The 17,886-nt window shown below is 44.6% G+C and overlaps 1 protein-coding gene across 2 annotated transcripts in view; it reads right to left on the reverse strand.

Moving 5' to 3' along the window:
* LOC131497275 (cytoplasmic phosphatidylinositol transfer protein 1-like) overlaps window positions 1-16,841 on the reverse strand; it is a 104,933-nt gene extending 88,092 nt beyond the window's left edge. Inside the window, exon 1 of one of the 2 annotated variants that reach the window (XM_058703462.1) lies at window positions 16,571-16,841. In XM_058703462.1, coding sequence (XP_058559445.1) covers window positions 16,571-16,699 — 129 coding nt within the window. In that variant the 5' untranslated portion in view covers window positions 16,700-16,841. Of the gene's footprint in view, window positions 1-12,190; window positions 12,542-16,570 lie in introns of those variants that run through there. The other variant, XM_058703461.1, reaches the window with a different exon arrangement.
* Window positions 16,842-17,886: the final 1,045 nt, after the last annotated feature.

Here is a 17,886-nt window from a genome sequence, read left to right on the forward strand (position 1 = left end):
ACAGCTTTTCACACGCTAACACATCCAATCCTCACTAATAACTCTAAGAGGTAGGTACAATTATGATCACTCTCGTCATACAGATGAGGCAACTGAGGCACGGGCAAAGCAGCAGACAAAAATTGAGTTATTTTCAGGCAGGGGGCACCTGGGTGGCTCCGTCAGCTAAGCATCGGACTCTTGGTTTCGGCTTAGATCATGAGTTCAAGGTTTGTAGGATCAAGCCCCGTGTCAGGCTCTGTGCTGACAGCATGGAGCCTGCTTGGGATTCTCTCTTTCCTTCTCTCTCTCTCTCTCTCTCTCTGCCCCTCCCCTGCCCATGTTCTCTCCCTCCCTCTCTCTCAAAATAAATAAACATTTAAGAAAAAGATATTCTCAGGCATGCTAGAATTCAGAACGGTTAACTCTCTCATACTTTTTCTTGTGTGTACGTTCCCTGAGCAATACGCGTTCAAGAGGCTTCAAAATAAGGGAAGAGAACAAAATAGAGAAAGACAGCAATCCAAGAAAATGCTGAGCCATGGCAGAGAAAGGCAGGGGGCAGGGCCTGGTGGGATGGGGCAAGATGACAGTGGCTCTAAGAAGTAAGGGGATGTCACGGAACCAAGAGCTTGGTAATCGCACTAGAGAATGAAACCATGTTATTTTTTGTTCCTGTAAAAATGAAAGGGAAGTAGTTTCCAGAAAAACTGTAATTGATACATAAGAAAACAGGGCAACTCTGTTGAGAGGGTAAATTTATGCTATGTAGTTTTGTGTGTGTGTGTGTGTGTGTGTGTGTGTGTGTGTGTGTGTGTGTGTGTGTTTTACCGCAGTTTAAAAACAAGCAGAGACGAAAGCCGGGAGGATACACTGGTCTGAAGGGGGGACGTGGCTATTAGTGGGGAAATTAGCCAGTACCGACAGGGGCAGACCACGTATGAGAAGGCTCACCTTTATAAAGAGAGCTTGCCATCTTGTCAGAAAATCCCTCTGACAGCACTAAGGACAAGAGAGAGAGTTCCCCAAGTCTTTCTCCATCACTGAAAGGTAAGTTCCTTGAGGGGACAGATCTTGTCTCTGGTATTAGATAAGCCAGAGTTGCCAGATTCAACAAATAAAAATATAGGACACCCAGTTAACTCTGAATTTCAGATCAACAATGAATAATATATATTTTTTTTTAGTATAAGTATGTCCCATTGGGGCACTTATACTAAAAAAAAATTGTTCATTCTTTATCTGAAACTCAAATTTAACTGGGCATTCTATATTTTATCTGGCAACTCTATAGAGAGCCAGTGATTATGGTGAAAGAGAAGGAAATAGAAGTAACTGGAAAAAAAAAGACAACAACAGAGGATTCATATTTAGAGATAAAACTGCCAGACATTCCTTATTAACTTCGCAACGTTATCTTTTCTGAGCAACCCTGTTTCCTGCTGGAAGCATGTGCTGTTAAACAGAGTCAAGGAGAGCCACGGCCGAGTCGTGTCACTGGGCACGCAAAGCTAAGGTTCTGCGGGCGGTATTCCCCCACCACTGCCGCCATCACTAACCCAACCATGCGCCATGTACCGCCCACCAAAGCAAAGAGAGAAAGTGAGATTGTTCCAGCGCCACCATCCCATTTAAGTTCACAAGACAAAGGCAAGACACCAGCAAAATATATATAGTCCTCACTGGTTTGCTGAGCGAAGCTGGGAAAATAATCAAATGCTCAGACTTTTCTGGAAAAGATCCCATTCACAGTAGCAACCCAAACCATACAATGCCTAGGACTCCATCTAACAACGACGACAAAAATGTACAAGGCCTATATGAAGAGAGAAATAAAATTTTATCGAAAAACATTAAAAATAAAGACCAGGGCGGGGGCGGGCGGGAGGGCGTTGCCTAAGTGGCTCAGTCGGTTAAGCATCCAGCTCTGGAGTTTGGCTCAGGTCATGATCTCACGGTTCATGGGATCAAGCCCCGAGTCAGGCTTAGTGCTAACAGCGTGGGGCCTGCTTGAGATTCTCTCTCTCCCTCTCTCTTTCTGCCCCTCCCCTGCTCATGTTCTCTCTCTCTCGCTCTCTCTCCAAAATAAAATAAACACTGAAAAATAAATAAATAAATAAATAAAGACCTGGAATAAGTGGAGAAACTTAGAGAGGAATTGTCTTCTTATATAGAGAGAGTCAGATTCTAAATTTACTATATGAAAAGAGCAGAGGAGAATATTTTTGTAGAAGGCGTTTCAAAGCAAGACATGAAATCTAGGAACCAAAGAGAAAAAGACTGACGGATTGACTATGAAGCAATTTTATTTTTTGATTTATTTATTTTTAAAAAAATTTTTTTTTCAACGTTTTTTATTTATTTTGGGACAGAGAGGGACAGAGCATGAACGGGGGAGGGGCAGAGAGAGAGGGAGACACAGAATCGGAAACAGGCTCCAGGCTCCGAGCCATCAGCCCAGAGCCTGATGCGGGGCTCGAACTCACGGACCGTGAGATCGTGACCTGGCTGAAGTCGGACGCTTAACCGACTGCGCCACCCAGGCGCCCCTATGAAGCAATTTTAAATTCCTCTACAATAAAAGACATACTCACATAAGCAATAACGATAGTCTGGGAGAAAATATTTGTAACTTATTACTGAAGATCACCAGTCCTAATATATAAAGAGTTCCTAAAATCAATTAAAAGGATAAACAACCTGATTAAGAAAAACAATGAGCAAAAGATATCTGGAAGCAAGTTACTAAGAGGATATACACATGGATTATCAACCTAAAGAAAAGATTAGTCAACCTCATTAGGAATCAGGGAAATGCAAATTAAGTCACTCCCGATATTTTTAGCCAAAAGATTAGCGAAAACTAAAATACGAAATACGAAATGGCAGCATTGGAGAAAGTGCGGAGAATCTGCCCTGCTCACCGTGGGTAGGGCTATAAAGCGGTCTGGCTCTGAAAAGGCAAGAGGCTCTACCAAAAATGAAGATGTGGGCATTTTGGTCTAGAAGTTCCCCTTTAGGATATCCATCCTGGGGGGAAATACATACACGTATGCATGACAACACGAACGAGCAAACAAATGGGTTTGTGGAGACAGAGATTTAGCTCATTTGTAGTAACAGCAAAACCCCAAACTTCCTAAATGTCCATCATTGAGGGCACAGATACCTTTTTGTTCATCTATGTAATGAGCTGCTGTTCAAAAGAGTGTGGGAGATGTACGTGTAGCCACACAGAGAGACTCCAATTATAAATTAAGTTCTAAGGGGCACCCGGGTGGCTTAGACGGTGAAGTGACTAACTCTTGATTTCCACTCAGGTCGTGGCCTCACGGTTGGTGAGTTCAAGCCTCACGTCGGGCTCTGGGCTAACAGCGCAGAGCATGCTTGGGATTCTCTCCCTCTCCGTCTCCCTCTCCCTCTCTCTCTGTCTCTCTCTCAAAATAAACATTTTTTAAAAATAAAAAATAAATGAAGTTTCAAAAAAGCAAGTTTATAATAATGTGTCATGTGTGGACAGTTATGTTAAAAAAAAAACTATATGTTTTAATCTTTTTTTATGTTTATTTTTTATTTTTGAGAGACAGAGACAGACAGACAGACAGAGACAGAGACAGAGCACAAGTGGAGGAGGGGCAGAAAGAGAGGGAAACAGAATCCGAAGCAGGCTCCAGGTCCTGAGCTGTCAGCACAAAGCCCCACGTGGGGCTCGAACCCACGAACCGTGAGATCATGACCTGAGCAAACTCAGCCGCTTAACCAACTGAGCGACCCAGGTGCCCCTATGTTTTAATCTTTATGTTTGCAAATGTACAGCATAAGCTCTGAAAAAAGGTACATAGCACATTTTTTTACTGTGGGGAGCTCTGCAGAGAAAGGCAGAATTAAGACTGTTAAAAATCAGCACCCTTAATTTTCTCTATTCGAAACAGAAATAATTTTCCTAACCGGTGGTAACATGGACTCTTTCAGAAACCATGCATGAGTCCCGGTTAAAACCATTCCAGAGGCCTGACAGAATTGCAACCATGTTTTCTAGAACTAATCGCCCCTCATACTCTCAGGAGGGCTCAACCAGAGGGGAACAGTGAGTGCTTCCCATGCAGAAGGAAATTCAAATTTAGGAATGTGAAGCAGACCCAACAATTTCACAGTAAACATGGGGAGACTGGGATGCAAGTTTGGGGTACAACCTGCACAAACGGACTCAACCTCACTTGGTTTCTGCAGAGACCAGCGGTAACGTTTACAGGACTCGGTGAGAGCCATGGATGCCTTTTGGAACAAGTTAAAAAGCTGCACATTTGGTAATGTTGTTAGAAAACTGAAAATGTTTTCCCCGTAATTTACATGGGGGAATTGCTACATGCAAAAATCTGTAGTTAAATAGGTGGAGGAAGTGGAGAAGAAAAATAAAGGGCAAGGGGAAATGTCTCCCTCATGAAAGTGTTTGTTGGAGAGGTGGGTGGTATTTTGAAATTTTGTTCTTTTTTTTCCCCCCCCAATTCAAGTTGTGCTCTCCGGCATTTTTTCCTGTAAGGACAAGTATTATGCTTGGCCCTGCTCCAAAAGTGCTGGCTGAAATTCCTGCAACATTTTCTTCTCGAAATTCAACTCCCAGCAACACCAAAAATTCATTTGTATTTCAGAATTTCCAAAAACCTAAACATAAGGAAAGGGGAAAAAAATCAAAATCAAATAAAAGATGGTCAATTATAAACTGTCCCATATCTGAAGACCTTTCTTTCTTTTCTCTTTCTTTCTTTCTTTCTTTCTTTCTTTCTTTCTTTCTTTCTTTCTTTTAAATATTTATTATTGAGAGAGAGAGAGAGAGAGAGAGAGAGAGAGAGAGAGAGAGAGACAGACAGAAGGGGAGGAGCAGAGAGAGAGCAGGGCAGAGGCTTCCAATCAGTCTGTACTGACAGTAGAGAGCCCGATGCGGGGCTCGAACCCATAACAGTGAGATCATGACCTCCACCGAAGTCACTTAACCAACTGAGGCAATCAGGGTGCCCCCCGAAGACATTTCTTTCATTCTTTTTTTTTTTTTTTAATTTTTAAAATTATTTTTACTTTTTTATTTTTGAGAGGGAGGGAGGGAGAACAAGTGGGGAAGGGGCAGAGAGAGGAAGACCGGATCTGAAGCAGGCCCTGTGCTGACAGCAGAGAGCCCAATGCGGGGCTCAAACCCATGAACCACGAGATCCCAACCTGAGCCCAAGTCAGCCACTCAACGGACTGAGCCCCCCAGGCGCCCCAAAGACATTTATTTCCATAGGACCTTTTACATTCCGGTTCGACTCTTCAGTCTAAACAAACCAACAAACAAACCTCTCTAGTAAGGTCACTGTGACAACAAAGGGGAATCAGCTCAAGTTCTCTCCCTGGGAGTCCCCGTATCTGTTACAGCAGGAGCTGTATCAGTCAGGATCGGCCAGTTCTGCTGAGGCAACAAAGAGCCCCAAGATCTCCAAGGTTCAAAACCGCCCCAAGTTTACTCCTTGCTCTTGCAAGTCAATGGGGTGTCCTGATCGTCCCAGACCCAGGCTGACAGAGCGGTCACCATCGCCAGCCTTGTGGTCACCACACAAAAAGGAGAGCGAGAACTCTGGAGACTCCACAACCAGCAAGGAAATGTGGAGTGTCGCAGTTATGTTGTTCTTGATACAACCCATTGGCCAGAACTAGTCACACAGTGGCCTCACCTGTGACAGACATCCAGGAGCACCCTTCTCTCGTGCCCAGGGTAAGGGGGAGCTACAATTATTTGAAGAACGGCAACAAACAATAAATAGCCAACGGCTTTTCAAAACCACTAGAAAGGAGACTAGAAAATAGGCTGAGTTTTTTAAATGTGATTTTATCATCAAAATGGATGTACTATTATTCTGAATTCCCTCTGGCTGGCAATACTTCCGCGACAAGCTCCAGGTTGAGAAACCCTTTATCCCCATCAGGGTTGTCTTTACAAGTTTAAGTTTGTGGCCCAAATCCATAAACCATCCTACCTTCTGTGAGTGTTTCCTGGGAAGTGAAAAATAAACTTTCTATATTTTAATTTTTGATAGATTTTTGCTTCTCAAGAAAGGAAGTATGACTAATTAGGAGGTCGACTGAATTAGTGAGGGCATCAACCTTTTCCCGTTTTACCTTCTTATTTTGGCATAACAAGATGCCCAGCAAGAGAAATGTCGAGTGTCGAGTGTTTATATATATAAACAAATAAAATCAGAAATGTGATTTGCCAGTTCAATCAAATGTCTAAACGGGAAGTGGGCAGCTATCAATCACCTAAGACATCATGCTGGCTTACTTAATGCAGAATTTCTGTTGTCTAATAAGCAGTTTCAACCTGCTAACTTGCATTATTTATCAAGTACGCAATGTACTGTTGCCGAATTCATTGGTCAAGACAGCCACTGAGAATGTGCCATCTCATTCCCGAACTGAGTGGATTTTCCCCTCGTGTTGCAAGAATTCTGTAGACTTATGCCATCGGACTGTTTTCTCGTTTTTCACTTGTCTTGACCCGCTCAACAACGCGGCCGGCTATCTCTCCGAGTAGATCACCGGAAGGGAAATTCAACATCATAGATTTGATTCTGACATTGGCTCGTGCTCAGTGTAGGTTCCCTCAGAAGCATATGCTGAGAAAAGAACTCAAATGCGAACAATTTTAAGGGAATGGGGAAGTGATATAGGGAAGAAGAAATAGGAAATAAATGGCATGTTTCAAGCCAATTACCACTCTGGGCAACTGGGCTTAATCCCACTGGGGAAGTCTCAAAACCCATGTAGACACATTCTTTAGATTTACCCACCCTGGCAGGTGAGGGGGCTGGGGTATTGATACACCTGTCAGTCATTACTTAGGCTGCTCCCAGGAAGCACTGGTTCATGGGCAGCAAGGTGGCCTACAGGCCAGAAGAGTCCTCAAGCAAAGAAATGCAGCTGCTGGAAGTCAGAAGTCGGGCCAGCGTGCACTGCAGTGGTGAGGATGAAGGGATACAGGCGAGGGCACAACATTTGCTATAGCTGTTAACTCACTGATAATGGCCACCAGCTCTGAGTCTAACTTCAGCCAAATGCCTTGTTATTGGTCACTAGAAGAATCCCACTGAGCGACACACGCCCATATTTCTAACCTAACCGTAGTTAAAATAGCAGAGAACCAAGATAGTTATTTTTAATATACTTAGGACGAGTAAAACTAATGACAAACCAGAAAGAAAAGATTAGAATTCACAAAACTCCAGTTACACAGCAAAAGCAACATTTCCCAAAGTGAAAAAAAGGTTCCCAGGCCAAAAAATAAAAAGGCTCGGGAACACTCCCTCCAAACTCAACCACGACATCTGACTTGACTGTCTTCTCAGCTTTTGTCACGACCAGACACGATGTATTCTTTATTTCATGTACAGATTTACTTGTTTACTGGTTGCTTCATATCATTTGATTGCTTCCTAAGTTATAGAACACAGACTCAAAAGCTGGAAAGGGGAGTTAATATGGCTTATAAGAAGTATTAATGTCTTATATACGTCTTATAAGACGGCAAATTTATTTCTGAGTTTCAAGATGGAGATCCAGCAGCTGGGCCACTGATGGGTGAGGTGTATTTAAAATTTACAGTCAGGAGCCCAGCTTCTCTGACACACCAGAAAGTGGGGTGCTCTAACAATTGTCCAGACCTGTAATGGGTTCTTCTGAGACATGGGGTATTCCTCACTGTGAATGCAGAGTTCTGATCTAAGGAGGGGAGCCTCGCTCCTAGAAAACCCTATGTCCAACACTTGGTTCTTGCACAATATCCCATTAAAGAATGGTTATTGAATTCATTGTTGGAGTCTCCATTTAACAAAAGAATTCTGAATGTGATTGGCCATTTTAAAAATTAATTCGAAAACTGTTTAGCAGTATCTACTAAAGTTGAACATATAAGTAGCCTATGACCCAACACTTCAACTCTTGAGACTATAACCAACAAAAATGAACACATGTGTTCACCAAAAAAACCCATATAACAGAATCCATAACAACGCTATTTGTAACAGCCCTAAAAGGAAAGCTACTCAAATGGCCCCAAAAGGAAAAGAATAAGTAAAGAGTGGCATATTCACATCATAGAACACTGTATGGCCAAAACAATGATCACACACACAATAACATAGACACAAATACAGTGTTGAATGGAAGAAACCTGATAGAGAAGACTACATACTATGTGATTCCATTTAATTAAGTTCCAAGAACATAAAAACTATCTCTGATGTTAGAAGTCAGGAGAGTGGTTACCCCGGGGTGGTGTGAATTCAGGATGAGGCATAAGGTGAGTTTCTGTGGTTTTGGCAACATTCTATTTCTTGATCTAGGTGTTGGTTATTATTTTAGTTTCCATACCAAATTACCACAAACTTGAATGTTTAACACAATAGAAATGTATCTCTCCCAGTTCTGGAAGCCCGAAGTCAGAACTCAAGGTCTCAGCAGGACCAGCTCCCCGCTGAAGGCTCGAGGGGACAATCCACTTCTCGGCTCTTCCAGCTACTGGTGGCCCCAGCTGTTCCTTATGGCTGGAACTCCCCCTTCTCTGCCTCTGTCTTTATGTGGCCTTCTCCTCCGTGTCTGTGTCTTCTCTCCTGTCTCTTATAAGGACATTTGCCATTGGATTTAGGGCCCACCTGGGAAATCCAGGACGATCCCATCTCAAGATCTCTTATCTAATTATATCTCCAAAGACCTCCCTCCAAATAAGGTCATATTCACAGGCTTCCAGGGACCACCAGTCAACCCATTACAGGGTGTGAAATTTTAGCCAGCAATGCATGCATGCACTTTTCTGGTTATATGCTACACATCTGTGAGGAATTTTTTTTTAAGTCAGCTTACAACTTTTTAGAGATAGATTTGTTAGGGCACCTTGGGGGGCGCAGTCAGTTGAGCCCCTGACTCTTGATTTCGGCTCAGGTCATGATCCCAGGGTCATGGGATGGAGCCCCGTGTTGGGCTCCGCTCGCTGGGCATAGAGCCCGATTGGGATTCTCTCTCTCTCCCTCTGCCCCACTCCCCCACTCACATGTGTACACACACTCTCTCTCTCAAAGAAAAAAAGCACTTTAGAAATACACTTGTTCTGGGGCGCCTGGGTGGCTCAGTCAGTTAAGCGTCCGACTTCAGCTCAGGTCATGATCTCGCGCTCACAAGTTTGAGCCCCACGTCGGGCCCTGTGCTGACAGCTTGGAGCCTTCGGATTCTGTGTCTCCCTCTCTCTCTGCCCCTCCCCTGATTGCACTCTGTGGGTCTCTCTCTCTCTCAAAAAGAAATACACATTAAAAAAAATAACAAATACGTAAATAAATAAAAGAAATACACTTGTTCACCCACCATGAGGTATCTTACACACATCTAACAAAAAAGACGACCCCTGGCATTTTGTTGGCCACACGCCCACAGAGTTTTGTCTTCTCACAACATCCCATCCCCCTTCTGATCTTAGTCGAATATACAGAAACTTCATAGCAACTCACATGTATGGTTTTATCAAGTGACTTTCCCCCACCTTCTACTGCCCAAAGTGATGACATCCTTTAGCAAATTACAAGGCAGGGGCCATCCGAGAGTCTGGGCTCTGCACCGTGTCAGCTCAGAGAACCGGGCTGTAATTTTAGACAGATGTTAGTGAACTTGGGAATTCCTGGTGTGTGGACGTGTGCCTCCAACCCCAGATGGCAGGGAAAAGAGCCAGGACTCCTCACCCAGATGACCCAGAAAACGTTTCTTAATGAATCGTCCAGCGTGACTCACGCTGGCTCCCACATCTGGCAGATCTGGGTTACATCACTCACGGTCCTCAGTGTCCTGCGGGTTCCTGGGAACATGCCGCCCAGAGTCAAGTGCATCAGCTGCAGCGGCCGGCTGTATTCACACGCCTCTCTGCGTCATCCTGATGGCCACACGCTATGGGGCGGCTCCAGAGAAGGTGCCACCCCCCCACCCCAAGAGGCCACCTCCTCTTACTTTCCCATGGGCCTAAGAAGTCACCATGGAAGAAAAATGCCATGCCCGGAGGTGTCCAGGACAGAAGTGCATTCTCTGCTTTTCTACACTAACATCTCTGGCACCGTATCCCAACTGCATTAGCTTGTGTTAATCTGGAGAAGGGGGAAAAAAAAAAACAACACAAAACCCAACACACACACATAAAAACTTGGGCCATCCATATTCCTCGAATAGGCTCAGAGGAGGGGAGAAACAAACTGTACAGTATAAGCTTTGAAAGGATTCAGAAGATATATGATAAACAGCTCGTGGCAAGAGGCAAGGAGGTGACAATTTTCAGGGGGACAGGGACCTCTGGCACTCTGTTCCACTAGACCAAGTCCTGCTGTGTTCCCTCTATCACTTACAACGTCCCCAACACTCTCTAACAATCTGCCTGGCACCACATTCTTGCTTTATTAACTACGTATCCTGCAAGATCTTTATTTTGCATCCTTTTATTTACTGATCAGAACTGCCCTGAAGGCTGCTTCTGGGGCACCAGATCTCCCAGTAGCGCCCTATGGGGAAGTTCTTCATCCTCCTACTCATTACTAGAACATGACACAGTTCACATTCGTGAACTACAAGCCTCCCTTGTTCCACATCAATCCCCCCCTGCTCATTCAGAGCATGTTACAGCTGGAGGGGATATCTTCTTTTAATCATTAATTTCATTCTTTATGGATCAGATGCTGATCCATATTCTAATTTTGAAGACCAAAAAAAAAAAGGGGGGGGGGGAGGGGGGGAGAAGAAAAGGCTATGATTCTTTTTTTTTTTTTTTTTTAACGTTTTTTTTTTTTTTTTTTTTAATTTATTTTTGGGACAGAGAGAGACAGAGCATGAATGGGGGAGGGGCAGAGAGAGAGGGAGACACAGAATCGGAAACAGGCTCCAGGCTCCGAGCCATCAGCCCAGAGCCTGACGCGGGGCTCGAACTCACGGACCGCGAGATCGTGACCTGGCTGAAGTCGGACGCTCAACCGACTGCGCCACCCAGGCGCCCCGAAAAGGCTATGATTCTGACAAGTGAAGTAATTCATCATCCCTGGCTAGATAATGACATACACGAGTATGACCCAGGTCTCCTCATTCTTGGATTCAAAATTACATCATGCAGCCTCATGAGTTTAAACAAGCAAAAAAGTCAATTAGAAGACTTTCAAGTTTGAGCTGAGATTTACAAATCTGTAGATACGTTCTAAAGAAATAATCAGAGGGGACGCCTGGGTGGCTCAGTCGGCTGGGCGTCCGACTTCGGCTGGGGTCACGATCTCACAGTTCATGGGTTTGAGCCCCTATCGGGCTCTGTGCTGACAGCTCAGAGCCTGGAGCCCGCTTTGGATTCTGTGTCTCCCTCTCTCCCTGCCCCTTTCCCGTTCACACTTTGTCTCACTTCGTCTCTCTCAAAAATAAATAAAGATTAAAAAAATCTTTTTTTACAAGAAAGAACCAGAAAGAAGACATAAAGAGAGGGGTGAAGAAAACATTTATTTACGTGTGGTCATTTTCCTGGGTGCACATTAGACTTGCCTGCAGGCCTTCCAACCCCCACGCCCAGGCCAGGCCTCAAAGCAAATGAACTCAGAGTCTCTGGACGTAGGGTTGAGTTGTCAGCACGAAACCAGGTGACTCCAACGGGCAGCACCACTGATTTACTGGAGTTTAGGCCAAAACAGATGTGCAGACACCATAACCAGAGTTCTCAAAAGAAGAAAAAGGAAAGAAAAGAGGAAGAAAAGGAGGCAGGAGGAGTCATTTGTATGACTTCAATCTACTTTGTTCATCTCTCTGTGCTTTAGCGGGGGAATCAGATGTAGGGTCAAACTGAGAAGGTCTACACCGGCAATCTCAGTCCAAACAAGGCCAGCTCCCCCCACCAAGCTGATTACCACTGAGGCATGTAGGCAACAGGTGAGGGGAGAAGGAAACAGAGCAAGCAATCAAGTCCTGTCCTCTAAGGGTAGTCACACACTGTCATTATACTGTCTTTCTCTGTTTTCTTGTCTTTTTTCTTTTTTTTAAGGAGTCCATTACATATGACCTGGCAATTCCATTTATGGGCGCATATCCAAAAGAATGGAAAGCAGGGACCCAAAGAAATATCTGTATGCCCACGTTCACAGCGACATAATTCACAACAGCCAAAAGGAGGAAGCAATCCATCTACCTGTGCACAGATGAATGGATAAACAAAATGTGGTATATCCATACGATGGAATATTATTTGGCCTGGAAAAGGCAGGGTATTCTGACGCAGGCTCCAACATGGATGAACCTCGAAGATGTCATGCTGAGTGAAATAAGCCGGCCACAAGGGTCCAATACTGCGCTTACATATGGTACTTTGAATAGTCCAATTCATAGAGACAGAAAGGGGTATGGTGGCTGCTGGGGGGCTGGGGAGAGGGGAAATGGAGAGTTAGTGTTCAATGGGTACAGAATTATTAATGCTACAGATAGTAGCACTAGCAATAGAACAAAATGGATGTACTTAATACCACTGAAATGTACTTTTTTGAGAGAGAGAGAGAGAGTGCATGCATGCGAGTAGGGGAGGGGTGGGGGGGGAGAGAGAGAGAATTTTAAGCGTGGAGCCTGATGGAGGACTCAATCTCATGACCACGATATCATCATGACCTGTGCCTAAATCAAGAGTCAGACGTTTAACTGACTGAGCCACCCACGTGTCCTGAAATGTACCTTTAAAAATAGTTAAGGGGGTATATTTTGTTATGCGTATTTTAACACATTTTCAAAAATAAAAAAAATAAAAAATAAAAAATAAAAAAGAGCCCATGTCATGTCCCTCATTTACTTCTCTCTGGTGTTCACGGCAGTTGCTAAAGACAAAATCCCAAAGGCAGAGATATCGTCTGTTAAACTGCGAAGCCTGAGGTCAGTGTCCAACATACCCCAGGCCCCTGGAATCTATCTGGCAGGCCTGGCTGACTCAACAAAGAGTTATAAAGCCTCACAAATCCCCCAGGGCACGTGGAGGCCCGGCTGGCAGGCCTTGCGTTCCATGTTATGTAACAAGCAGGTTGCCAACTTTCAAACAACACGAGGTGAATTCCGATGTGCTCCACGTCTGGGAACAGCCAACTGGTGATTAATTCCCAAATAACTCCATATGGGGCCTAGTCCTAATTCCCAGATGCAGTAGTCCCACCTAATTTGTGAGTTGAGAAATCTCAGGTCTTCTCTTTGATAGGGATCGACTCGAACGTATTTTGAAAGAGGGGCTTATCTTTCTTCTTTTCCCTCCTTTCTGCTCAGTATTCTAGAGGCAAAGAAAAACCCCAGCAAGAAGAAAATGCCTCTAGCGACTGCTCGGAGCTGCCTGGCAATCCGAAGCTTTCAAGCGAGTAAGGTTTCTCCTTTACGGACATCCCTGAAACAGGCAGAAGAAAAACATGGCAGGTGTTCTCTGGTCAGTGATCCTAACTCATTCCCTCAATCAGTCTGTGATAGATCCTATACAGGGAATGACATATGAAGATGTTTTCTAAGGGAAGGCACGTCAGCCCTAGAGGCGGGTCACCAAGCACATGTGTCTGAGCTCTGGCCAGGTGTCTAAATAAACCCGGGGCCCCACAACAGCTCTCCCACTCGGCCGAGAAAGTCTGTCCCAATGATTCACCATGAAGCCCAAAGTTTAGCAGCTGGAAGAATGTACACTTTCCTCTTTCTTAAGAGTTTGCAAATTAACAGTTCTGCCAGAAGCCAATCATTCAATGGGAGTTGGATTAAGTCCTTGGACACCCTTCCACTGAGCTCAGACAGACACAGGAAAACACTCACTGGTTTCTTTGGCATAAAGTTCTGCAAAATAAAAGAAATTTCTCTAAATGTGAGTAATAACAGAAAAGGCGGGAGGCTCTTGTTCGTGGAGGGAAAGGGAAATCTACCTTGAATGGTGTGACTCGTGTATTCTGAGGTCTAACTTGTGCTCGTATACGTTTTTTTCTATGTAGGTATTTAGGAATACATGCCACAATACTCTTTAATATACAACATACAACTTTGGGGACTCTGGATGAGAGCCTGAAGGGTGAGGGTTTCCTGCCTCTGAATCGCCACCACCTTCCCTGCTCCTAAAGCACAGCCTGTCAGTCAACTATAGTCCTCGTTACATGTCTGGATTCAAAATGCTATCTCCCTGCCTCTCCCTACACTCGTGTTTGCCCCCATCTGATTGTCCTCAGGTGGAAAGGAGAAGACCCCCTGGCTCACAGTTGCCACTCATGCTTCATGATTTCTACAAGGCTCTCTGGAGTCTATGGATCCAGGAAGTTCACGAAGTTCATGGACAGCAGTATCCCAGCGGCACACTGGTAACGACCTCCGGTCAAAGTCATCTTCTCATTAAGTCTTGGGGCGCAGACATAAGGCTAGCAAACTACGTATGGCCACAGGAGGAAAAAAAGGTGTGTTTTCCACCATTACTTCCTTAAAGGCATGCCAAGCACCATATGTAAGTTAATAATAGTCTATCCCTTCCTTTGCCCTTAAGAGAGAATTCAGCTCATGCAGTCCCACCATCACTATATATAAAGTGTTCATTATATACATAGCCCAACACTAAGATAATATACTCTATTCCAAAACACTGCCAAGACTCTGAGAGCATCTTCTGGCACCCTGAAACAGTGGAGTGACCATAAATTAGGTAAAAGGAGAAATTTCTTAGTACATTTCAGAAAAAAAAAATCAAAATAACCCCCAGCAACAGAATTTCATGTGTAAACAACTCTCACATGTTCAAGTTTCAGCTTAATCAACTGTGACTCTTGATATTTTATTTAATACATCTAGGAAGCATCACCAAAAGAATAATTTTAATATTGCTTCTAAATTCAATTAGAAGGGTTACATTTTTATGACAGTGTAACATTTGCAGGGCCCTTCTCTCATACACAAGTTATTAAATCCCCGCAGTCCCTTAATCCACACTGCAGACTAATCTAATGCATTTAAGCCGCCCTTGAGAAGCTATCCCTCAGCTCGTGGCTCGCCCAGCATGATAGCTTTCGCTTTTCTGACCTAAGAAGTCATTTTCTTTTCCCTCTTGACATCTTAAGAGTCATCTTTAATAATGTTTTTTTTTTCGTAGTTGCAATGTCTTTCAACTCCTGATGTTCCAGACTGACTTGGCAAGTCCATTCTTCTCTGATAGAAATACCCATCCGCTGAGATAGAGTGCCAGCTCTACCCAAGCACACCATCCAGCAGACACCCTGTTACAAAATCCACAAATCCAGATGAAAATCCAGACGCTTTCCAACACGCTCCACACATTTCCTACTGTGCCCACGACAGATGCTCCCAGTAGCACAGCCACCGGGAAACTGACAAACACACACAGGATGTAGCCAAGGGGTTGGGAGTGGGTACCCTGTGACCACACTACTAACTACTGAGAGAAGTCATGGGTCTCTCGGAGTCTCTGTTTCCCCATTTGTAAGATGGGAAGACTAGTTGTAATCACCTGCGTTGACACAATGTCCGAGAGTCAAAAGAAACCCTAGTACTCAGCATGATGTTTGAAGTTGTCATTAATTGTTAGTCTGCTTTCTTAGGGAATCGTTCTAATATTTTCATAGGTCCTGGGTCACCTCACTGGCTCACTCAGTGGAGTGTCCAGCTCTTGATCTTAGGGTCATGAGTTTGAGTCCCACATTGAATGTAGAGATTAAACTTATTAAATAATCTTTAAAAAAAATTTTTGGCGGGGGGGATGCCTGGGTGGCTCAGTTGGTTGGGCGTCCGACTTCAGCTCAGGTCATGATCTCGCAGTCTATGGGTTCAAGCCCCGCATCAGGCTCTGTGGTGACAGGTCAGAGCCTGGAGCCTGCTTTGGATTCTGTGTCTCCCTCTCTCTGCGCCTTCCCTGCTCGCACTCTGTCTCTCTCTCAAAAAGTAAATAAACATTAAAAAAAATAACAATAACAATACAATTTTGGTTTCACGGGTCCAGACTAATGGGCCAAGCAAGAACCACTAAGTCCTAAATTAGGGTTCCACCGCCTTTAATATTTTTTTTTCAGAACCAGGTCAGATATAAATTAATAATGACAGCCACCCCTAGAGAATTACACCAGCTTACGTGATGACTGAACTAAAGATGAATTCTTGGGTATAAAGTCAGGATGGTCCCAATTTAGAATAACAAAACGTGTCAACAGAGGCCTCTGTTTTTCATCTGGAAGACACTGGCTACAAATTATCTCAAGCTTAACAGAAATCTTAATTAGGCTGAGCTAGCGAGTAAGCATTAGCATGAGTATCCAGGACTCTGACAGCAACCTTCTGAGGTGGGTGCGGTGCCCATAGCGCGGGTAAGAAAACGGGATAAAGAAACCGGTTAATAGGGATGAAGAGAGCATAGAGAGCATGGCTAATCCACGACAACCAACAGCGTCGGCGACATTATAAAACTTACTCCTCTTCAGCTACAAACCGAGCTGTGTTTTGAAAATTGAGATCAATATGCTTTTCAAGCAGAAAAAGCACAACGTAAAGTACCAAGTCCCCTCAGGCTACCTACCAATCCAGGCGGTTGGCCCCTCTCTGTAAACGTCCCATTCGCCCCTTCTGCTCTCAGCTGGGTGGGTGGGGGATGCGTGGACGGGCAGATGGACGTACAGTCTTTGAAATCGATAAAACCAGAAGTCATAAAACATCTCCCAAAACATTTGCAATCATTAAACCGGAATCATGTCCCCAAAGAGACAATCCATCTTAATGTTGGTCAAAAGAACGTCAGTTAAGAAAATTATTTTACTGTACTGTTTTTCAGTTCTTTGATCACTTTATAATAAGGAAATATTTTATTTTTGTTGTCACTGTGCGAGTTCCACTCTCGGAGCTCTGAACAAGAGTTTAAAAAAGACAGGGGTGCCTGGGTGGCTCACGGTTAGGTGTCCAACTTCGGCTCAGGTCATGATCTTGCGGTTCATGAGTTCAAGCCCCACGTCAGGCTCCGTGCTGACTGCTCAGAGCCTGGAGCCTGCTATGGATTCCATGTCTTCCTTGCTCTCTGCCCCTGCCCTGCTCACACTCTGACTCTCTGTCTCTCTCAAAAATAATAAGACATTATGGGGCGCCTGGGTGGCGCAGTCGGTTAAGCGTCCGACTTCAGCCAGGTCACGATCTCGCGGTCCGTGAGTTCGAGCCCCGCGTCGGGCTCTGGGCCGATGGCTCAGAGCCTGGAGCCTGTTTCCGATTCTGTGTCTCCCTCTCTCTGCCCCTCCCCCGTTCATGCTCTGTCTCTCTCTGTCTCAAAAATAAATAAACATTAAAAAAAGAAAAAGAAAAAAAAAGATTCTCTCTCTCTGGGCTGGCATGTCACCTCCCCCACCCTTTAGGTACAGGTGTGACCTTGAGCCCCTTGCCTAACCTCCTTGGGCCTCAGATTCACCACCAGTGAAAGGTAAAGTAGGGATAATGCTAATATCTGCCTCAAAGGATTGTTATGAGGACGAAATTGAATAATGCCCAGTTTTAGCCCTTCCCCAGATCAGACGCTTGCAGACAGTGGAGCCACGCACTCGCCCTTGGCCGATGAGTGGCATCTTTCTAGCCCGTTCACACCGCTTTACTCTAATTCTGCATCTCCAAGAGGTGCCTGGGTTCTGGGCAACGGGGTATCTCATAATGGGGGACTGAAAATTCCCTGAATACAGCTGCATATGGAGGTCATTTTCTGCATTTTAAATGTCCTGGGTCCTCCGCGCCACAAAGCCCTCTCCCACCCTTGCATCCCCCCACCCCCACCCCCGGCAGCAAGGGCATTTCTTCCCACTACTCCTGCTCCACACTACAAGGACGGTGTCCAAGCAAGCCCTTAGATGGGGCTTTGGC

The sequence above is a fragment of the Neofelis nebulosa genome, chromosome 16, assembly GCF_028018385.1.
Source record: "Neofelis nebulosa isolate mNeoNeb1 chromosome 16, mNeoNeb1.pri, whole genome shotgun sequence".
Lineage (NCBI taxonomy): Eukaryota > Metazoa > Chordata > Mammalia > Carnivora > Felidae > Neofelis > Neofelis nebulosa.